Below are 24,101 nucleotides of genomic sequence, written 5' to 3'. Positions count from 1 at the left end.
GCTATAGGTAAGGCATCTGCCTTGCAAGCGCTAGCCTAGAATGGACTGATCCCCCGGCATCCCATATGGTCTCCCCAAGCCAGGAAGGATTTCTGAGAGCATACCAGGAATAACTCCTGAGCGTCAAACAGGTGGCCCAAAAAACCAAAAACCAAAAAACTAAGCTATGTCTTCTGCCATGTAGGAAAACTCTTGCTGCCTTTTTGGCGTTCATTTTTTTTCTGGGTAGGGGGGGCATGCCAGGCTTTGCTTGGGGGCTTGGCTCCATGCTCAGGGTACATTAAATACCATTAAACAACTTTTAATGGTGCATGAGAGACCTTATGTGGGGGCAGGAATCAAACTAGGCTCGTGAGAATGCAAGGCAAGTACCTTACACCACCCTTTTCATGCTGTTTCTCTGCCCTGACTAATTTGCTTGTGCTGCTGATCTTGTTTTGGGGCTATTCCTGGTAGTGTTCAGGAGTTACTCCTGGCTCTGCACTCAGAAATCACTCTTTTTTGTTTGTTTTTGGGTCCCACCCAGCAGCGCTCAGGGGTAACTTTTGGCTCTATGCTCAGAAATCACTCCTGGCAGGCTCAGGGCACCATATGGGATGTCGGGATTCAAACCACTGACCATCTGCATGAAAGGCAAACGCCTTACCTTCATGCTATCTCTCCGGCCCCAGGAATCACTCTTGGCAGGGTTCAGGAGACCATATGGGATGCTGGGGATCAAAATCAGTTTGACTAGGAGCAAGGCAAATGCCCTCCTTGGTGTGTTATCATTCTGTTTCCCTGACTGATCCATTTTTGTTGTTGTTGGGTTTTTTGTTTTTTGTTTTTGTTTTTTGGCCACACCTGGCAGTGCCTAGCTCTGTGCTCTGAAATTGGTCCTGGAAGGCTCACGGGACCACAGGATGCTGGAGATTGAACCCAAATCTGTCCCAGGTCAGCCGTGTGCAAGGCAAATGCTTCAGCCCCCGACTGATCTTTATGAGTTATGAATTAAAAAATATATATATACTTTATTAAAAAAATCAGAAGTTGGTTTGAGAAAATGCAATTACAAGTCCCCATTTAAGGAAAATTGAATTGAAAGGCTTCTTTTCGGGGGAGATCAGGAAATATTTAGTGATATTCAGGTTACTCTTTTTTCCCTCCGGGTAATTTTTGTTTTGGTTTTTGGGCTACACCTGGCGGCATTAGGTTAGTCCTGACTCTTCACTCAGAAATGGCTCTTGGAAAAATAAAAAAAGAAATGGCTATTGGCAGGCTCAAGGTACTATATGGGATGTCTTATGCAAGGCAAACGCCCTACAATTTTGCTATGGCTTGGCCCCTCAGGGTTACTCATTGGTTGGGGGATTTTCACACCTGGTGGCACTCGGTTTACTCCTGGCTCTGCTCAGAAATCCCTCCTGGCAGGCTTGGGGGACCACATGGGATGCTGGAGATCGAACCGGGTCTGTCGGGGTTGACCGAGTACAAGGCAAACACCCTACCTCTGTGCTATTTCTCTGGCCCTCGGAGATTACTCTTGAGTCTGCAGTCAGGAATCATTCCTGGTGGTGCTCAGGCGACCATATGGGATGCTGGGAATCGAACCTCAGTTGACCATTTACAAGGCAATCACCTTCTTCTCTGTGCTATTTATTGCTTGGGGGGGGGCAGACTTAACTTCTTAGCCCCAGGATAATGTGCAGTGCTTAAAGTTCTGAACAATTTCCTCCACTGGTCCGTAAGAACAGATAAAATCAGTAAATCCACCTTTTGCATTCTATTTAGACATCAAATCTGGGTTTAGGGGAGGAAACAAAGACGCCAAACTGCACGACTGACCCTGCTTTGCCCCAGAAATGGTCCCCAGGCTTGGCAGAGGCCTCAAGCCTGCTCTGTTGGCGGGGAAGGTCCCAGCCACCTCTGAGTCCAGTCCAGCCCACGGAGGCCCATGGACTCTTCCTTAGAGCTCCCATTGGGTGTGGCCAATCCTTTTGTTTTTGAGTCTGTCCCAGGAAGCACTTTCCCACCTGGAGGCCTGATTCTGGGCTGATTTCTTGGGCTCCTTGGCCCTTGTAACTTGCAGTGGGGGTGGGGTCGTATCTCTGGACTGGCTCCAAGAAGCACTCGCACTTTCTCTGACCAGCCGTGATGGAATTTCAGTAAGTGCAAAACTGGGGGACCAGGGTAGATCATGTTCCTAGTGGAGAAACGATGGAGGTTTTTTGCTCTTACAGTAACTCTCACAGTTTAATAGGCCTTTTATTTTGTTTTAATAGGAAGTCTTAATTTACTGAAGAAAAAAGAATCACACACGAAAAACAAAACCCTGGGACTTTGGGTGGGTGGAAATTAATTCAGAATCACTTTGTAAAGACATAGACAGCCTGGCCCAGGGCCCACTAGAGGCTCTGTTGGCAAACTCAGCCAGTTTAAAATTCCAGGAGTCTCTGGGAGGCGAAATCAAGCCCAGAACATTTTTTTGCAACCCTAGAAAGAAAATGGTTTGACTTTTAAGGAGAGGCTCTCAAGCTTGAGATTGGGATTTGGGGTGTTTAGAGGCTGAGGAGCTAGCACAAAGGCAGGAATAAGGACTGTGGAGGCAGGAGGGCCCCCTGGGGTTTGGTCCTTGTTACCACATGGATCCTCTGAGCACCATGAGGAGTGACCCTAGTCCTCCAACACAGAGCTGGGAGTGGTCTCTAAGCACCACTGTGCTTCACAGTGCAGAAAAACAAAAAAACAGAGGGCCAGAATGTAGAGCAGGAAGGGCGTTTGCCTTGCACCTTGACTGATTCAGTTTCAACTCCCATCATTCCATATGGTCCCCCAAGTACCACTAGGAGTGATTCCTGAGTGCAGATTCAGTAGTAAGCCCTGAGCATCACTGGGTGTGACCCAAAAATTAGTAGAGGCAGAGAGGAACACAAGAGAGAGAAAAAGGTCAGTGTTCAATAAAGAGTATATGGCGGGGGGTGGGGGAGCAATAGTACAGCAGGGAGGGAGTTTTCCTTGCATATGGTCAACCCAGGTTTGATCCCTTCATCCCAGATCATCCCCTGAACACTGCAGGGTATATACCACAAACAAAACAACAAAAAGGAAAGTGTATTATTGTAGCTTCAGAGAGAACACAGTAGGTGAGCTCTTGCCTTGCACACAGCTGACCTGGAATCCATCCTCAGCATCCATATGGTCCCCTGAGCCAGTAGTGATCCTTGAGCACTTTCGGATATGGTCAATACTCAAAGAAATAAATAAAGAGTATATCAGAGGAAAGAGAATCAAGTTGGCTGTGAAGCAGTGCAGCAAAACACGCAGATTTTCATGACCTTACTCTGGGGTATGCTCTGGAAAGCCTGGGACCATCTGTGCTGGCTCTAAGCAACCAGCTCCTGATAGACTAGAAACAGCATGAATGTCCGAGTCTGGGCACACCCAGAATCGGGCTGAGATGCCAAGTTTGATTGGCCTGCATGACAGGGCCCTGGGCTACAGTTAGCGCACAGCCCCTTGGGGTCCCCCACAGCCTCTCTGTGTGCTTTAAAACACTCACTCACCCCATCTACCATTGAACATCATTAAGTTGCCCCCCCCCCCCAAGAACAAGCAAAAAGTGTCAGTTGGGCTGGGTTGAGAGGACTTCTTACTTTTTGGTTTGGGGGCCACACTCAGGCTCTCGGGTTACTCCTGGCATGCTCTGGAGACCCTATGGGATGCTGGGGATGGAACCCAGGTCAGCTTCGTGCAAGGCAGACACCCTCCCTGCTGTGCTATTGCTCCAGCCCTACTGTTTGTTTTTTTATTGTGAAGCAAGATCATTTTCCCTCAAACTTGTTTAGAAGTGAGGGGAGAGAAAGAGAGAAATGAGTGTTCTAGAGAGAACATGAGCTTCTCCAGAGAGGAAAAAGCCAATGAAATAACCGGAAAAGCTAGTGAGATAATGTATTCAAAGGAGAACTGAGGCTGGAAGAGCAGATCCCATTGGCTTTCTGTGGAGGAATCTTGGCTTTTTGTCTTTTTTTTTTTTCATTTTATTTATTTTTATTATAGCACCGTGATTTATCGAGTTGTTCATAGTACAGTCATTTCAGTCATTAATCCCAGCTCCAGTGTGACCTTCCTTTCCTCGGGGTCCCTAATCTCCCACTCAACACCCTAGTCTGCCCCTTTACAGGTTCAACATAAATTTATATTACTTGTGACATCACAAAGGCCAATGGAATGACCAAAACTTGGGCCAACCAGGGTCAGTTTGACATGATTGTTCTGCCTCTCCTTGGTGTTACTAAAGTCACTATCTGAGGATTTCTGTGGTTGGTGCTAGTTGAGCTTCTAGTTCAGGCTCCCTGAGCTTGGGAGTTTTCTGTGGAACATTCCCACCAGATGTCCTGGGTTCCTACTGAGCTGATAGACACTGGTGAAGTTTGGAGGTGTCTCACTCAATTTGAATTTGGATGTTGTCTGATGCCAGGCACTCCTGTATACAAATGAGACCTTGTATTTTGTTTGAAGGGTGCCGGGCCCGCAGGGAAAGCTGGGAGTCTGGGGAAGAAGCCAGGTAAGTCACAGCCCCACATGTGTCCTTGTCATTGGGATTTGAAACTCCCGAGCTGTGCTTCTCGGGGTCCTGGGAAAGGCAGGATGGGGTAGTGTAAGGGACCCCACTGTCCTTGATATATATAGAATTCTCTGCCCCCCCTCTGCCTTCCCTGGGTGTGGGTAGCATTCCCCAAAATCACACCTCTCACAACAGCAAGGAAGAGAAAAGGCCACAGTGGGCAAATGTGACCCTCATCCCTCCTCTGTGCTACCCTCACTCTGGTAGGATTGTCAGGGGCAGAGAGAGAGGGAGAGAAAGGGAGAGGGAAGGAAGAGTGAGAAAAGGAGAGAGGAGATAAAGAGGGAAAGTCCTAGGGCCTTAGCCAGTACCGTCTCGTCTTGCCTTCCCAGGAGAAGTCATATTGTGAATTATCTCATCATGGGGTGTGGGGGGTTTGGGGGGGGCTGTCACTATGCCCTGGAGCTATGCAGAAGGAATTACAGGGACTGATGGGCATGTGGGGTTACTGGCCAACCCTGGACATGTGCTTGAAGCAGTAGTGGGCAGTAGAGGCCACTTGGTCCCCCAACCAAGATGGGGTGTGGCACTGGCCTTGGCATTGGGGAAGTTTCTTGCTGAGCTTAGCTGCCCTCCCCTCTCCCACAGGCATAGATGGTCCAGGAGTGCAGGTGCTTGTACAGTCTGGTCGGTACCAGGTTCATCCTTAGGGCCACATAGAATCCCCCAAACCCCATAAGGACAGGAGTGATCCCTGAAGACAAAGCTAGGGCGCTGCTGGGGTGTGGTCTAGAAATGAAGGAAGGGAGGATGGTCTCTCCACCCATCCTCTTATCTCTCCCTCCTTCCTTCCTCTCTATCCCTTTCCTGTTCCTTCCTTTCTTTCTTCTCTCTCCATCTTTCCATCCTTTCTTCCTTTTTCCTTCTTTGTCTTTTCTTTTCTTCTACCTTCTCTTTCTCCATCCTCCCTTCTTTCTTTCCTCCCTCTCTTCATTCTCCCTCCCTCCCTCCATTCATTCTTCCCTTTCTTCCTCCTATCCCTCCCCTTCCTTGAAAGGATCTGAAGAGAGTGGGGGAATAGCACACTTGGGCCTATATTGCTTCTAGAAGGTCCTAAGAGTGGATCTCTCTCTCCATCACTCCAGTCTCAGCAGAGTTGAGTCAGGCAGGGGGGTTGTCCTCACGCTTTGTCTGGTCTCCTGGCAGATCTCTCCCTTCCAAGTCTGCTCTGTGACTCTGCTGAGAGTGTTCTCACATTGCTTACACGGGGTGTTGGGTTTTCAACCCATGACTGAGCCCTGGCTGCGGGAAGTGGCTAAATATTGTCATGACCCTAACATACAGGTCCAACACTGGCCCTTGGTGGGTTTCACAGAGGGCGGAGGTGGGGCTGTGTAGGCTACAGTATCCCCTTCACCCATGCTGGGGTCACAGGGCCCTGGTTCCTGATAGCGTGAGGTGATGGAGTAGGGGTGGAGGTGAACGGATCCCTGGCAGGTGTCGGGAGGTCTGAGCGGTCTTGGGGATGTTCGACCCTTGACTTTTGGGACCAGTGAATGGGGGAGTGGAGAGTCTTGGGCTCACCAGAATGGTCCCTGAACACAGAGCCTATAATTCCTGAGTTCACGGCGGCCCCCCCAGACTATGCCCCCTTTCGTTCTTCTCATCTCCAGAGATTGCCCAGGTCATCGCCTCATACGCAGCCACCGGCCCCGAGCAGCTGACACTGGCCCCAGGGCAGCTGATCCTCATCCGAAGGAAGAACCCGGGTGGCTGGTGGGAGGGGGAGCTGCAGGTGCGTGGGGATGGGGCTCGGGGGGTACCTTCTATACCCAAGGGCCACAGCTTGAGGGCCAGTGTGTGGTGGCCCAGTACACACTGTCTGGTTGCCAGAGTCCCTGTTGCACATTGTTGTGAATGCAGACATACATTGTGTGAGAGTGTTTGCGAGCCTGTGTGTGTTGTTTGGGTATACATGTGAGCATGTGAGCCTATGAATATATGTTTTGTGTGTCTGTGAGCATGTGTGTGGTCTGAATATGTGTGTGAGAGGTCTGTGAATATATGTGTGTGTTGTGAGAGTGTCTGCTCTATCTGAGCATATATTTGAATCTGTTGTATGTGGGATCTGTGAGTGTGAACCTTATGTGATGCATCATGCATGTGCCTGTATGTACATGCAACATGTGTTTGTTTCCAGGTGCACACATTGTCTTGGGCTCTGGCTAGATTTCGCCCTGCCGTCCCCCAGCAATATGAACCATAGGAGGGGGTTGTCCCCAGGTGCATGTCATGCTCCCTCCACCCAAGTGCCCGCATCACCTGCTCACCTCCCTTTCTGATCACACCTGTCCATCAGCCACCTGAGGGTCTGGTGTGGAATAAGTAGGAAGGGAAGGAAGATAGACCAGTGGAGGTGGCTGCCAGGATGCAAGGCTGGACTGGCTTGAAAACCAGTCTCCTGCTCCCCTGTTCCTCGGGACTCTCTCCTCCATCCCTCAGCCTCACTCTTCATCCTGGTCCTCTGGAATTGTGCGGCTCAGTCCCTAGAGGACAATCGGCCCAGGGTTGGTGCTCAGGGGATGCTGGTGAAGATGACCCTAGTCCTTGTCCTAGAAGTCCACTTAGTACCTGAGACACGCCCTTTGCTGTCCTGGACCCTCAGTCTGGCACCAGGCACCAGAGCACACAGGCAGCTGGGCCCCTGTCCTAGAAGGCACTTGGGTGCTGTTGGGGTGCCTCTTCTACCCAGAACCCTGCTGCATGGCGTCCTTGTGTGACCTTTACCCCAATCCTCCCTTGCTTCTTGTTTCATCAGGCCCGTGGCAAAAAGCGCCAGATAGGCTGGTTCCCAGCTAATTACGTCAAACTCCTAAGCCCAGGGATGAGCAAAATCACCCCAACAGAGCCACCCAAGCCCCCCGCTTTCCCAGCAGGTAAGCACCCCACTTCCCCTTATGCGGGGCTCAAAGACAGGGCAAGATGGGGAAGCCTGCATGTCCCCTTGTCCTTTTTTCCCAATTTTCTCCTGCAGGGCTCAGTGGACACCTCCCACCCTCCCCTCTCTCTACCCTCTGGGTTGGGTCCAAGCCCTGGGCAGACTCTAGGATCCCTTTATCCAAAGGGGTCCCCAAAGCAGAGCAGCCCCATGGCCAGCCAGGGACAACAAAACCCTTGTCCCCAAAGTAGCCTTCAATTCCGGTGGCCTGAAAGCCAGATTTTTCTCTTGATTTTCTTCCAGCACTTTCAATTGGGGTGTGTGTTTGGGGGTAAGGTCTGCATAAGCTGAATGGTTGTGTGGGGGGCTGTGAGGTGGAATAACTGCATACCGTTTGCAGAGATCAGAGGGACCCTATTTCCTGGGGTGCTGACCCCAGACTCTGCCATGGTGGGGGTGTGAGAGCAGTTCTGAGCCCACATTTGATGCCTCAGTGATGCTTGAGATGGGATGGGGGGAATTTAGGGAATTTAGAATTCTGCGTGGGGTCTCTAAGCCCCCCAACATGGGGCACTGCCTTGTTCTGGGATCTTATGCTTAAATGCTATGTCATTTGCTCCCAGAAATCAGATTCATGCTGGGAAAGAAGAGAAGGACTGGCAAGTTTGGTTGACAACTTCCTGTCTCCCTGCTGGGCCTTCTGGCTGAGTCCAAATGGGAATCTGGGGATTAGAAAGGTGGGGGGGCACCTAGCTCTCCCCTCCCTGGTGTATGGGTAGAAAGCCACAGGCATTGATCGCCAAAGGGCGATCAGCTGAAGGATTGGGGTGCAAAGGAGAGAACTGAGGTTCTGTCAAGGTCAGTTAAGGAGGATTTATTGGACTGCAGCTTAAGTAATGGGCAAAGCTAAAATATCAGGGTGCCATGGGTGGGGGGCACAAATAGCATTTTTTCTGCTGTCAGCCACAGAGAAATGAGAAAAATAGGATTCTGGTCTGGATCAGTGGCACAGTGGGGAGATGCTTGGTGCTGACTCACGATTCAGTTCTTGGCATCCCAGATGGTTCCTTGAGCACTGCCAGGAGAGACCCCTAAGCACCGTTGGGTGTGGCCCCCAAACCAAGCAAACTAAAGAAATAGATTCTGGGGCCAGAGTGGTGGCTCAAGTGGTAGAGCGTTTGCCTTGCATGCGCTGACCTATGACGGACCACGATTCAATCCCCTGGCATCCCATATTGTCCCCCAAGCCAGGAGTGATTTCTGAGCACATAGCCAGGAGTAACCCCTGAGTATCACCAGGTGTGGCCCAAAAACCAAAACAACAACAAAAGATTCTTCCTGAAGGGAGACATCACTTTCTTGGACAAAATGTGGAGACAGAGCCTGGGAATAAGAGAGATGATCTAATTTCTTTCCCATAATGGAGTTTTGGGGGTGCCAGGAGCAGATACTAAGTCTTAAAAATGGGAGGAACTGGCCGGAGAAATAACACAGTGGTAGGGCATATCCCTTGCAAGCAGTCAATCCAGGAGGGACGGTGGTTTGAATCCTGGTATCCCATATAGTCCCCTGTGCCTGATGGAGTAATTTCTGAGTGCAGAGCCAGGAGTAAACCCTGAGCACCACCGGGTGAGACCCCCCCAAAAAGCCAAAACAAAAAATGGGAGGAGTTGTGCATATTATTTTATCTCCATTAAACATCCAGTGGATCATTTCAAACTCTTTGTCATAGTGGTCCCTTCTCTGCCCTACCTACATTGTTGCACAATTTGTGGCAAGCTTTCTACCAATGACTGGTCCTCCTGGCCCTCATCTCTATTGTCTCTGAATATTACTACCATACTGCATATCCTTTTTTTCTTACATCTCACAAATGAGTGAGATTTATTCTATATCCCTCTCCCTCCAACTCATTTTCAATCAACATAGTACTACCCCCTGTCCATCTATGTCTAAGCAAATTCATTACTTTCATTTTTTTCTAGCAGCTGCATAGTATTCTATTTCATAGTTGTACCAGTTTATCCAATCATGAACAATGTTGTAATCATGGTGCTTAGATAAAAGGGGAAAGAAAAGGTGGGCAAGGGGCCAGAGCAATAGTACAGTGGGAAGGACACTTGCCTTGCACACATCTGACCCATCTTTGGTCCCCGGAGTCCCCTAGGGCCTCCCAAGCACAGCCAGTAGTGATGCCTGAGCAGAGCCAAAGTAAGCCTCTGAGCACTGTTGAGTGTGACTCCAAAAAAAACAAAGGGCGCACACAGTGGACCCCAATTCAACCCAGTATATAGGGTCCCCTAAGCACTATTCGAGTACTGTGGTGTGCCCCCCCCAAAATAAACAAAAGGTGGGTCAAAGACTAAGGTTCCAATAAAGATCTTCCAGACCCCTTTGCCACCCTGTGGCCTGGGGAGATGCCCATCAGAAGCAGCTGTGTGCCTCCATTCTGTAACATCCTTTTTTTTTTCTTTTGGTTTTTGGGTCACACCCAGTGGCGCTCAGGGGTTACTCCTGGCTATGTGCACAGAAATTGCCCCTGGTTTGGGGGACCATATGGGACACCAGAGGTTCAAACATTTGAACTTAGGTCAAATGTGTGCAAGGCAAATGCCTTACCGCTGCACCACCGCTCCAGCCCCTGTAACACACTTTTAACCAGACTTGATCCATGCAGAAACATGCCAAGGCTGACACAGTGACTAGAAAGAGGGAGAAAGGTGTGAAAAGGCAGGGCTAGAGCCATAGCACAGCAGGGACTGCATTTGCTGACCCTAGCATCCCATATGTTCTACAGCACAGCCCACTGCAGCCACCACCTACCTACCCTTCCTAACTTCCTTTGGAGGCCAACTGAGACCCTCAAGATTAGGTGGGGTGGGGTGGGGTCCCCCATGCCCATGCCCTGCCTGGGAGCTCACCTCTGCCCTGCCTCCGCAGTGTGCCAGGTGATCGGCATGTACGACTACACGGCGCAGAATGACGACGAGCTGGCCTTCAGCAAAGGGCAGCTCATCAACGTGCTCAACAAGGAGGACCCTGACTGGTGGAAGGGTGAGGCCAGCGGGCACGTGGGCCTCTTCCCATCCAACTACGTCAAGCTCACCACCGACATGGACCCCAGCCAGCAATGTAAGTGTGTTGCGGCCCTGCGGCGGCTCCCCCCCTTGTCTTCCTCTTCTCCTCCTCCTCTCATCTTCCTCTTTCTCCTCCCCTTCTTCCCTCCTCCTCTCCTTCCATTCCCATCCTCTCTTCTCTCCTTCTTCCTCCTCTCCCTCTTTCTCCTACCCTTTTTTTTCCTCTTCCTCCTCTCCCTCTTCCTCTTTCTCCTCCCTTTCCTCCTCTTCTCCTCTCCCACTCCTCTCCCTTCACACCTCTTTTTTCCTACCCCTCCTCTTCCCCACTCTGGTCTCAGACATGCAGCATTGCCCAGTTCTGCCTCCAGAACCCACAGTGCCACCGTCTCTTTGACGACCTTCGTTTACCTGCGCGACCCAGTAGTACCATGGGTGGGGGGGGGCGACTCCTTTCCTCCCTCTCCTTCTGTGGCATGCTCTCCACTTCCTCCCATCCCTTTCCCTTTCTCTTCCCCTTTTCTTTTTCTTTCTTTCTTTTTTTCCAAAATAAAAAAAGAATTTTGCTACCATGCTGTAGACATACATGCCTGCCTTCATTTCTTTTCCTCGCTTGAAATTTGCTTATTGTTTTGTATTTTTTCTTTTTTTTTTTAATTTTTTTTTTGCTTATGTGTTGTTTTCCTCCTTTTTCTAGGAATCCCATGTTGTCCATCCCCCCCTCAGGCTTGAATGTCCTCAAAGAGACCCACTGTCCCAGGTCACTGCCCAGAGGGATGATGGGAGATGCAGCCTTGAGCATGTGGCTTCCAGCATGGCTCCCTCCTGCCTTCTGAGCAGAAGACCTCCCCGCCAAGCAGCTCCCTCATTTGACCTTAGCTGCATGTGATGGCAGTGTTGAGTCTTTACCGCAGACACAGAAGCCAACAAACAAACAAAACAAACCAGTGGCAAACAGAACGCTGGGTAGTGGGTCCTTTGGTGTCTTTTCTAGTTGAGTCCAACGGAAGCGTCTCCCTCTCTCTCCCCCACCCCATCTTGGTACACAGGTGCTTTTCCATAGTGTGGAAAATGATTTTTAACTATATTCTGCATTAGCCTTTAAACAGGGGGGGAAAAAAGTCTACCCACTGACCACCAAATGACTTCTTCTTGGCTTATTTTGGTGTTATTTTTATTTTTTGTTTTTGCAAAAAAAAAAAAAAAAAAATCCACTACCAAGAAATGCTGCATGTGCTGTTTAAAAAAGAAAAGAAAGAAAGAAAATGTCCCAAATGTCCGTAAAATCTGAGACATGCTATTGTTATTTTCTCACTATTGTGTCCCCCTCCCTATCCCACTCCCCACTGACGGATGCGTAGTCTGGGCTGAGGTTTGGAAGGGGCTGCAGTGTCTATGTTAAAAAAAAAAAAAAAAAAAAGGCAACATAGTGGTAGGAACCCATTGGAGCTTTCTGGCGCATGTGTGTCCATACCCGCTGTACTTGGTGGAGCGTGTTTCCAAATCCATCTTGTACGTGAGACGCGTGTCCCATCTCCCATCGCCGCCGGAACTGTCACCCAACAGTCTCATTGATCCTATTTTGCTGCTGCAAAGGACCTGGTCGCCTTCTGGGGACAGATCCCTGATATATGTCTGCTCAGTCTCAGATTTGGTTGTTGGGGTTGGTGTTTTCTGCTGAGTGGGAACTGAGGATATTGGGGGATCTAGCCTAAATATTGCCCAACCCCTCTGCCTCGGACCCCTCTTTTTCAATCTCTTGACCCGCAAGGTATTTTTTTCACCACGCACTCTCCCTGAAATGGGTCTCTTTTCTTTTTCTTTTTTTTTTGAACAAATCATTCTCTTGACAAAGAATGTATAGAAAGAAATCTCCCTGCAATTAATTCCAATGTTTACATTTTTTTATTTTACAAAAACTAGACTGTGGAATTTCTACAGATTCATATGAAATGTCGCTTCTGGTCCGTGTCTGTGTTTAGATGTGTAGTAGCCCAAGCCACTGTTTGTCTTTTTAAACACTAGTTGAAAAACTCTGAATCAACATACATACTCATTGCCTGGGGGGCAGCCAGCGGGTGGTAGGAGTGGGGGTGAGGGTGGGGCTCCCACACAGCCCCACAGTTACTAACGACTCTGGAGCCCGAATTGTGGACTGTCATGGGGCACCCCCCACCTTGACCCCACTCCAAGGGGGTACGTCAGTATTTTCAGAAATATGAATGTAAAATACTATAAAATATAGAAACCCGCGGCTTTAACAACTGTAATAATCCTCTGGAATTAGCCCCCTGTATAGACCATTAAATTCTTCATATAAAAGTTAGACAGAAATGTGTGTCGTGTGTGCTTGATGTTGGAGCCGGACCGTGCGGCGCTTGGGAACCATCAGTTGTGTCTGTGGTCCCTGGACCCTGGACAGTACCCATCTCAGCCCATCCTTGTACTGGAACCTGCCTTTTACCCACCCAGGCACCCAGGTCTTATCAATGTCTGCACTGTTGTCCCTCTCTTATAATACTGGACCCCAAAGACTCAAACCAGCTCCCAGCTTAGCGAGGAACCATCGCATTGGCAGGAGTACATTATCAGCTATGCTCATAGTTTTATCATTCGACTCTGCATATGAATTATTTCCCCCAAAATGCCCATAACAACCAGACAGGGTGCTGCTAAAGATTAGCCTTTTCCATCCCTTTGTGCTTCATCCACTTCTGATTCCTGTGTACCACATCTGGAGCCATTTGAGAGAAATCAACTCTTGTGGGCCAGAGAGATAGGAAAAGAGTTCAGGTGCTTGCCTTGCATGCATCTGGCCCTGGTTCCATTACCAGCATGCCTAGTTCAATCCCTGGCACATCCTCTGGTCTCCTGAGCAGCACCAGGCATGATCCCTAAGCACCACTGGGTCTGCACTTTCAAACCACACACACACACACACACACACACACACACACACACGCATAAACACACAATAAATAAGCATGTATCTATGAACTTTGCCTTGGAGGAGCGGAACTCAATTTTCAGCAACGGACTTTTGGGAGAAAGCCACAAGGAGGATGGGGGGGTTTTCCCTCCCTGGGTGGACCAGTTGATCCATAGACACAGACCCCCAGAGCTACAGGGCTTACAGAAATGCCCCAGGATGATTCTCATTCTTCACTGACTGTGACACAGGAATAAGTTCGTAACTGGACAAGCAGGCCTTGGAGAGTAGAGCTGAGAAGCTGCCATTCGGCAAAGCAGATGAGAAGGGCCCTGGGTGAATCTGGAAAGAGGCAATAGATCATTCTAGCTGTCAGATGGTGCTAAAGCCTGGAGATGGGTGGAGAGGAGACGGGGGTGCCCAGCACACCTGCCAGCCCATCAAGGAGCAGAGATGGAGATGGGGAGCCTTGTCTTCCCTGGGAACCTGTTTATGTCCAAGCCCATGACTTGAGCTGGAAGTGAAGGCAGGTGTCTCTGTGTCTCAGATGCTTTCTGCAGAGCAGGGCTTCCAGCTGGCCTCTGGAAAGTTCTTTCTCCTAGGTATTGGCCTTTGGTAACTCCATCACTCTGGTGCTTCTCAACAAGAGCCACGGGGTGCCCCACACTGCAACAAAGCTCAGGACATTTCTCACACGAAGTATTGTCTGAGGCTGGAAAGCCTTTGCTCGCCACACTGGCTTATAGTGATCTGAGGATCCAGGGTTCAGGGTTCCTGTTCAGGCGCCAGCTTGTACAATATACCCCATGAGTTGTATGAATCACTCCATGCACCATATCTCAACCACAGATGGACAGGACTGAAGAAAGCAGGTATCTGTGAAGGATTAATAAATTAAGCCAGCTCAGGAAAGAATTAGGGAGATAGTAGCCTCTTTTTTCTTTTTCTTTTCTTTTCTTTCTTTTTTTTTTTTTTTTTGCCCTCATGGATTCCTGAATGCACCCTAGACAGAAACTGACCTTTCTTTATTAAAACCTATGCCCATTCACCAGGAGGGGTAAGGCTGAGTGATCCAGTTGGGATTTTACATATCAAAAGGAGAGTTTGGGGGCCAGAGAGATAACATGGAAGAAGGGCATTTGCCTTGCATGCAGGAGGACAGTGGTTCGAATCCCAGCATCCCATATGGTCCCCTGAGCCTGTCAGGAGCAATTTCTGAGCATAGAGCCAAGAGTAACCCCTGATTGCTGCTGGATGTGACCACAAAAAAATTTTTTTAAAAGAGTTTGGGAGCAGCGAGGTGGTGCAAGCAGTAGGACATTTGCCTTGCACACACTAACCTAGGACAGACTGTAGTTCGATCCCCCAGCATTCATATGGTATCCCAAGCCAGGAGCGATTTGAGCACATAGCCAGGAGTAACCCCTTGAGCATCACTGGTGTGCCCCCCACACAAGAAAAGCAAAAAAAAAAACCCGAGAGTTTGTGGGATTTTACATATCAAAAAGAAAAGTTTTAAGGAAAGAGGAAGATGGGATAAAACCTTTGTTTTGGGTTAATTGCTGGCTGTCATCTTAAAAATTGTGGTTCCAAATATCTGTTATGCAAGGTTCACTGATTAATAAGCTCAACCCTCCTCCTACAGCTAAGGACTGTCCCACAAGCCAGGGAGATAGACATGTGTCCCTGAAGCCACACCAGAGCTGTCCTCCTTAAAACCAAGCCTAACATCCACTCTTTTTCTTGGAAGGCAGCCAGGCCACCGAGGGGTGTATAGAACATGCCTTGAGGACCCATCTTCTCCGAGGCCGTAAGAAGCAGATGCTGTTCAGGAAAGTTCAGGAAACCATTTAGGAGCTAGAGAGAGAAAGCTGTTAAGGCACTTAAGGGCACTTGCCTGGCATGTGGTTGACGCACTTCAACCCCCAAAACTACATAGGGATTCTCCTTCCTTCCACCAGGAGTGATTCCAAAGCACAGAGTGGGGAATAAGTTCTGAGCACCACTGGGTGTGACCCCCCCCCCAAAAAAAAAAAAACAAGCCTATGGAATCAGGGTTTGAATGCTGAACAGGAATGAAGGGTCACTTCCATTGTGATGTCACCAGGACATCACTCTAGGATAATTTCTGGGTAGCCCTTTTCTCTTTTAAGGGCTCCTTCCTCGGCAATAATACCCTAGTAAAGAGCAGCTGGAGTTGTGAGGAGACTGACTTTGGGGGGCCGGAAATGCATCAGTGCCTCCCCTAGTTCTGTCTCTAGGCAAACCAAAAATCCCAGCTGAGAACAAAAGCCACATTCCTTTGCCTCTTGCAAATTTACTCTTTATCCTTCTCTTGTCTATCTGAAAAACATCTGAGAAAAATTTTAGGGAGGTGCTCCTGAATCATTGAATCCCATTGGGCTCCATCATGTACAGCAAAATGGTCCCTTCGCCTAAGTGCCAGACACACGTGATCCAGAAACAAGAAGAGACTCGAAGTTGAAAGATCTGTCCACTATTCCCCTCTGAAGCCCACTGGGGTCTTCTTACAGAGAACTACTCCCTGAAAACCAGCCTGCTGGAGAGAATCATTTCTCCTATGCATTTAGCCATTTCCAAGGTTCTGGTACTTTCTGGAAAATTCTAGTCTTGAATGTGTGAAAAAAAGAAACACTCACAGGCTCAAGAGATCGGAATGCCCATAGCTGTCATGGAGCTTTCGTGGTGAAGTGGAGGTACTCTCTAGAGGACAGACATGCATTACCCCTATAGAAGATTCTGGCAAAGGCCCACAGATATGGCATTAGTGATGTCACAAGAGACAAGTGTCCCTGAGACCTCGCCCATCCTGGTCCTCAAAGCCAGTCAGAGATACCTTTGGGGGTGATTTTTTTTCTTCCTAGGGCTGAAGGGCCCTTGAGTGATCATTTTCACCTACAATGCACCTCCCTCATGTGTGATCCTGCTGGTCTTTCCCTGGCATCCCTTTCTCCACATGGTCGCACACACACAACTATGTGGCCACCTTCCATATTTGACCTGGGAAATGGGGATGGGATGGTGGCAGTTGAATGGGGAAGGGGAGGACCACCTGTGAGTCAGGAAGGAGTGCTGAGTTGGTCAGTGTGGGGCAACTGCTGTACTAGGCTCAAAAAGACACACCCCATCCTCACACTCAGATGGATGGAAGGCAGTTTGTGGGGAGAGCCATTGAGGACTGGCCCTCCATGGCTCAGTTCCCTCTAGTGCCCTCTTTGGACTTCTCTCGGCCACTGCAGATGCATTTTCATAGACATAGACTCCGTCCTGGCCAACGTCCCCTCCCTGAACCCCTCATGCTTGACCTGTATCAGGAGACACAGCAACTGTGAATTTTCTGCAAGTGAGCCGGTTCCCCTCACACCCCAGCACATCTGATTTGCCTGTGGAGTGATGGTGGGATGGGGACATCCTCCTTGTGTCCAGGGCCCTGGCAGAGGCTCTGACACTGCTGCTCTGAGCCCCTTTCACTCACCCCTTCTTGCTGACACCTCTCTATGGCCGGCCCCTTGTGCGTCTAAACTTTCTTAAGACTGTTTGTGGGCGAGAAAGGACCTTGGTACTGCTGGAGTACCACAACGCCACATCATTGCCTTCCTGCAGGAACCCTGGGCCGCTGTGACTGGTGTGTGCATCTTCAGATGGCCAGAAACTGCTTCAGAAGCCTTGTCCCCCCAACATCATGCTACCGAAAAGTGCCTGGACCACAGGGTGTGGGGCCATAACCACATCTGGCGGGGCTCACAGGTCAACAGTGGGGGCCCACAGAAGCCCTGAAAATCTTCGAGTCACATTGAAATGTCACATCAACAGGTGCCTGTGCCTCTTCACAACCCACCATGCTCGGAGGTTCCCATAGCGTTGATAGAAAAGACTGGAACATTCCTCCCTCAATCAGGCCCACAGTGGGAGGGTTGTGACTGATTTATTAGCTTGTGCTTTTGGGTTGCTTGTTTGTTTTTTGGGGGACACACTCCTGGCAATGCTCAGGAGTTACTCCTGACTCTGCACTCAGGAATTATTCCTGTCAGTGCTTGGGAAGACCAGATGGGTGCCAAGGATCAAACCTAGGTCAACTGAGTGCAAGGCAAATGCCTTACCTGATATACTATGACTCTGGCCCAAGTTAGTTTTTGTTTTTGTGTTTGTTTTTTCAAAAAGAAACAATCCAGCTTGAATAACAGACATGACGTGTCTGGGTGGGGGCTGCCCTGTCTGTTCAGAGCAACACCCAGCATGTATGGGCATATGCTGTTCGTTGTCTGAACCCACCCTCCCACCCCATGCTGCTGAGCTTTCAGAACTCTGGTTCAGACTGTTGAGTGGTCACACCAGGGTGAACCCTCCTTTCCAGGATGTTTCCTCAGAGTTCTGGGGCCTCCATTGAAGCCTCTCCCCACATCTGCCTCCTTCCTTACAGCACCCTGCAGACATCACCCCGCCTCATCTTTGGCACTTCTGCCATCCTGCCCTCTCCAGTCCCCCCCCCCACATGTATCCATGTGATATGAGATGAGGAGGGTCCTAAGCCACTCGCTGTCACCTGTTGGAACATGGAGCTCAGTGACACGCCTCAGCAGACACCACAGCCAGTCAGAGCAAAGCAGCGGAATCTACAGGACTGATGGAGGAGCTGGGATTGGCCCAGGAGGGCATCTCTGCTGAGCTGGCAATTGTCTGGAGAGCTGAGTGCAGCCTTGGGAGGAGTACTTTCTTGGCCCCCTTCCCTGAAGGGCATGTGCAAAGGCCCTAGGGTCACCATGTTGCTCCTGCTCCTCCCATGGATGTACCTTTTCTTTCTACCGTCTCTGCTTGACGTTTGCTGGTGTGCGGCCTCTCCACATTGCAGAAAGCTGGTCTGCAACTCTAGCAACTCTGACTGCAAGCCATTGTGTGTGCTGCAGGGGAGAGGGGCTCCCCATCATCAGGAGAATAAAGACCCCAATTTTGTTATTGGTCTGTAAGGCCTTCCTAATCTGAACCCTCTCTGCCCTCCACAGCCCTCTCCTCCTCCATGCCTGAGTGAGCATCCAACATGCTGTAGAGCTACATATTGGGCTGCAGGAGAAATGCTGATGCCAGTGGGGTCCACAGAACCCTCTAACCCTCATGCTTTCCCTATTTGTTCTTCCTGCTCCTCTAAGTCATTGTGATGAACCCCAGACAATTTCCCCAACTTGCAAACACTTGAGAAAGAAGCAGGTTCCCATGCTGGACTTTGCGCCTATCTCTTGAGGGTACGTGCAACCTCGAAACCCCCACCATTAAGTCTATCATAAAAACCTTGGTCACCTCAATGTTCCCCAGGAGGCTTTTTATTGCTTTTGTGGCCACATTCCATGGTGCTCGGGGCTTTCTGCTGGCTCTGTGCTTAGTTATCACTCCTGATAGGGTTTGGGGGAGCCATATGGGATGCTGCAGATTGAACCCAGGTCAGCCATGGGCAAGACGAGCACCTTCCCTGCTGTGCTATCATTTCACACTTCTCCCCAGAAGTCTTGAGTCAGGCCTTGAAGTGGCCCTAGTCTGCCCCCACCCTACCTCCTCCTTTGCCAAACCCCTTAGTACTTCCTTAGCCAGAGAGAAGTGGCTAGATCATGGCCATGGTGACACAGTATATCCACCTACCTCATGAGCTCCTAGGTACCAAAGATGGAACCCAGGGGTCAAGACCATTCACTGCCCATGAGAATAGAGAAACCCTAGCATACCAGATACTGGCAGTGCTCAGCGTCCTCACTAGTGCAGGTTCTGGAAAGGACCTCACACGTGGACTTCACTCTGGCAACAGTGCGTGGTGTTCATCCCCTCGCTTGGAGTGGATGGTCCTGTGAGGCTGACAATGCTCCCCCACTGGGCTGTGAGGGGGCAGGCAGGTCACTGTATTGAAGCCAAGACTATCTTCAAACCTCACTGGAAGAGAAACCACCTACCGGACACTCGTGTTCTTAGATCTGTCCTGTAGGTGTAGGGGTCCAGATATTGTCTCCCCTGCTAGTGTAGAAGCGAGCATCACAGACTTGCAGAGAATAGGCAGGGCATATCCTAGGATCTGCAAGTTTCTTGTCTTCCAGTAGCACCAGTGGCTTCTTTGGGAGAGATGCCAGGGTACCCCTTGAAGTCATGAACTTTCACCAAGAGGAGTGAAACTTTGCTACCCAAGCTACTGTGAACCCCTAGGTTTTCCCCAAGTGGGGGTCCACTCCTGGATCACCCACCCACCAGGAATGTCCCAAGAAGACCCAGCACTCCACATCCTAGCATACCCTGCCCAGCCTTTAGAGTGTTTGGAGAAAAGTGCAGATGTGTCTGTCTTTGCAAAACTTTCATCTTCATCCCTCAGGATAGCAGAGTCCAGGTCATACTGAAGATGGACTATTCAACTGTCTCTGGGCACTTCCATTCTACCCAGGATATGAGGCTTCCAGAGATGAAACAAGTCTGTAGGGGTGAATAGGGCTGAGAGGTTAGGGTGTGGCATTTCGGATTGAAGCAGGGTGAGAGGACATTCAGGAGCAAAGCTAACTATGGAGGGACATTGGCAGGGCGAAGACACTGTTGAGAGCTGGACCTGAAGAACCTGGGACCTTCCTCCCATCCCAGAAGTTCGGTTTCCCTGTGTCACTCCCATCAGGCCTGGTAGGGTCCTGATCCATGTCCCCAGTGGACACAGCCTCCTCCCCTCTTCTCTGGGTGACAGGTACCTACCCAAATACCGGAGCACACAGACTTAGGGTGGTATGTGGTTCCAAGTGCCAAGCTCTTATCTTCTGGTACTGCCTAGGGGATTCCCCTTAAAACTCAAGCACTGGGCAAGACTGTTCAAATCCCCCACAGCTGTCCACCACTGTCCAGTGATGCCTATATCCCGGATCCAGCTGGGAAGCCCTGAAAGTTCAACTCTTCAGAGCATGGCTGGGCATGAGATGGAGCCACCCTAGGAGCCAGGCAGTGACCCTGCCCTGAACTGCCAGGGGTCCTTGGAAGAGGAACAATGGACATCATCACTGAATGCTCTTGTGCAAAAAAGACACTGAAGACATGGAGAAGGGGGTTTCTGCCTGCACAGGAGAGAAACCCCAGAGGTGTCACACCTGCTGACACCTTGATCCGAATTCTAGGCTCCTCCTGGGAAGATCTACACCCCGTTTCGCTCACATCACTGTCCTCCTGCCATGAGTGAACAGAGACTTTCTCCCCATTGTTTATTACATTCTTTTGTTGTTGATGCTCATTTTCTTGTTCAGGTATTTTTTTGGGATCACACCTGGGGCAATGCTCAGGAATTTTACTCATGGCAGTGCTTGGGGAAACATATGAGGTGCTGGGGATCAAATTCAGATCAGCTAAGTGCAAGGCAAGTGCCTTCTCTGCTGAGTTATCACCCAAGCCCTGGTAACAGGGGTTCCTGTCAGTTTCTTTCACCTCTTCCTATTGGTTCCCAGGTCTACCTGAGGAGCTGCAGGTTCTGGGGGTACCAGAATGGGCAATGAGGTGTCGTACTCATTTGAAATCACCCACTGACTCCCCCCCATTCCAGCAGGCCAGAGTGCCCCCTGATAAGAGCCCTGTCCTTCCCCTTCATTGCTGATTTCAGCACTCAGACACAGACTTGACCCCAAAGGAAACCCATGTTCAAGGCCAGGAATGTGGGCAACCAGGGGCTTCACCTAAGAACCTTGTTAGCTCCAGCCCAGCACCCCTTCCCTTCCTGATGGACCATTAGTGAGACTCATTTCTCTGGGGACCTTGTGCTATGCTAGAGTCCAGGAATCTTGTGACCACTCTCCTTGCCAGTCACTGTCACTAATTAGTTTGTTTTGGGGTCACACCTCCAGCAGTGCTCTGGGCTGACTCCTGGCTCTGCACTCAGGAATCACTCCTGGCGGTGCTTGGGGGACCATATGGGGATACTGGGGTTTGAACCTGGGTTGGCTGCGTGCAAGACAAATGCCTTCCCTGTTGTCCTATCACTTAGACCCTGTCATATAGCTTGAGGATGGGACTTAATTGTCTCAGAGCCAATGGCATCCCTCCCAGAAATAAAAGCTCTTCGCATATTACATATACATTTGCATATTCCAGCCCTCCCCCCCACAGACACCCTGGCTTCTAGAATCTCCTAACCACTCTCCACATCCTACTTCTCATCATGCCAAAAGCACAACTTATAGCCTCATGTCTGGGGAGAGATTCCATGAAAATATTTTAGTATGCATGCTTCACACCCTGTTCTTTGTCTTCCACACATCCTTTCCATGTTTTATGCCTATTTCCAAGTATTACACTTCTTTTCATGTGTCACACTCTCCAATGTATTATATTCTTTCCATGTATCACACCTTTTCTATGTATCCCAGTAGCTTCTCTCCTAGTTGTTTTCATCTTGCTCCTTTGTGGCCCCTGATGCCAGTTGAAGATATTAGGGCATGAAGCCAGATAGCTGGCTTTTTTTTTTTTTTCACAGCAGGACATGTTTATTCTACATTCGAAATGGTCGGACCCCCTTTATCTCACCACATCTGAGACAAAATGGGGGACTCTGGGTGAGCCCAGGCCTTGTGGTTCGCAGCTGCCTTGCACAGGGCAGGGCTGGGGTTTGGGGTCTGAAGGTATAGGAAGGGTATAGGTAATTCTGCCGTTTTCCTAGACTTTTGAGTGGCACATTAAATCTAAAATTTGTGTGGTTTAGGCACGTGTGTGAGCAACAATTCCCTTTCTCTGTGATCATGATTTTACACCCACCAAGGTATCCTTTCTCTATCATCATAGAACCTAGACGGGGCCCCATAAGGACCTGGTATTTGCTGCTTTTCATGGGCTCCATGATGTCAGTCTAGCAAGAGGGTGGCCTGCTGGCCAACTGTTCCTCATGACTATTTTTAGTTGACATTTTCTGTTGTTTTTTCTCTGGGGTGGTGAGTTTCTTTGAGAATGAAGTCTCAATCTTGCTTAGTTTCTGTGTCTCTTAGACTACATAAGGACTTAATAAATATTTATTGACTGACTTATTATATATGTGGGCCCTTTCCTCATGTGAAATGAGAGGCCTGTTTATTTATTTTGCTCATTGGCTAACTTGCTATGGGGGCTGATTTGGTTCTTCAAAATGATGGCCTTGTTGGAAAAAGAATTAAGATGGTAGGGGGTGTGGAGGAAGATGAGTGTGGTGGTGGTGCTCACATTTTGTCCTTAATATTTTTGTATCTTTTGAAGTATCCACAAGAAGTAGGTTTGTGTATTACTATTGTAATAAGGCCCTTTATTTAGACTATATTTGCATAGACATCATCTCTGTTGGGGACAAATATGACCTTTGGGATAAGATGTTTTCGTTCTTTACTCCAGGACCCTCGATTTGACCTTTGAATGGGGGTATCATGATGCCCCTTTTGTGAATGTGTCTCCATATACACAATTGTGAGGGATGGCACAGAGATGTGCAATGCTCTAGGGGTTGCCATGGGGGAACACTCGTAACTACCCGCAGTCATTTGCAATATTATTTCAGCTGTGGGTTGCAGTGTGTTATAAGAACCTCCTTCATCACAGATGTCTGTGGCAGTATTTGCTGTAACCTCTCAGTTCTGCACTGGGTATGGGAGCCAAGGAACTGTGTTTATCCTGGTTCCCAGAGGGAAAAGGAAAAATGTCCTTCCAAGCCTAAAGAAACTCTTTCATTAGGAATGTCTTTGCCATTTGTCCTGGCTAGGATAATGGCATTAAAAAAAAAAAATACTTGCTTGTTTTTCTAAGGAGTACAATATCAAAAGAGGGAACGTTTGGAGTTCAGAGTGCCTATTTTGAACCTTTCATGGTTTTGTGGTTGGGCAAGTATAAGCAATAATTTTGGGGGGAGGGGGAGCCACATTTCTGATCACTGGTGACTGGTGACTCCTGGTTCTACACTCAGGAATCACTCCTGGTGGTTCTGGGGAAATTATATGGGATACTGAGAATCAAACCTGGCTTGGCCTTGTTCAAAGTAAGTGTTCTACCCACTTGTGATTTTGCTTAGCCCAAAGCAATAATTAAAAAAAAAAAAAAAAGGCCAGAGAGATAGCACAGTGATAGGGCGTTTGCTTTGCATGCAGCTGACCCAGGAGGGACCCTGTTTAATTCCCAGCATCCCATAGGGTTCCCCAGCTTGCCGGGAGTGATTTCTGAGTGCAGAGCCAGGAGTAACCCCTGAGCTCCGCCTGTGGCCCCAAATACCAATTAATCAATCAATCAATCAATAAATAAATAAAGCTTAAAAACAACAACAACAACAACAGGGGCTGGGCGGTGGCGCTAGAGTTAAGGTGCCTTCCTTGCCTGCGCTAGCCTTGGATGGACCTCGGTTCGATCCCCCGGTGTCCCATATGGTCCCCCAAGCCAGGAGCGACTTCTGAGCGCATAGCCAGGAGTAACCCCTGAGCATTACCGGGTGTGGCCCAAAAAAACAAACAACAAAACAACAACAACAACAGTATCTTATGGGGCCTATCAGGAGTGAGAAGCATGATTCTAGAGCAATGTGGTGACAAAGTGCCAAGTCCAATTTCCCCACAAAACAGGCTCTTTTATTGTCTTTTGGTTCTGGGGAGGCCATCA

The 24,101-nt window shown here is 49.2% G+C and overlaps 1 protein-coding gene across 1 annotated transcript in view; it reads left to right on the top strand.

Annotated features, from left to right (window-relative positions):
• The window catches only part of ITSN1 (intersectin 1), a 229,022-nt gene that overhangs the window by 162,698 nt on the left and 42,223 nt on the right, over positions 1-24,101 (top strand). Inside the window, 4 exon segments of the mRNA XM_049785739.1 lie at positions 4,498-4,543; positions 6,217-6,338; positions 7,362-7,479; positions 10,422-10,613. Of these exon segments, the coding sequence (XP_049641696.1) occupies positions 4,498-4,543; positions 6,217-6,338; positions 7,362-7,479; positions 10,422-10,613 (478 nt within the window).

This window comes from Suncus etruscus, chromosome 13 (assembly GCF_024139225.1).
Source record: "Suncus etruscus isolate mSunEtr1 chromosome 13, mSunEtr1.pri.cur, whole genome shotgun sequence".
In the NCBI taxonomy this organism is placed as follows: domain Eukaryota; kingdom Metazoa; phylum Chordata; class Mammalia; order Eulipotyphla; family Soricidae; genus Suncus; species Suncus etruscus.
The sequence above is the reverse complement of the archived record's forward strand: the minus strand, read 5'-3'. Positions and strand labels throughout refer to the sequence as shown.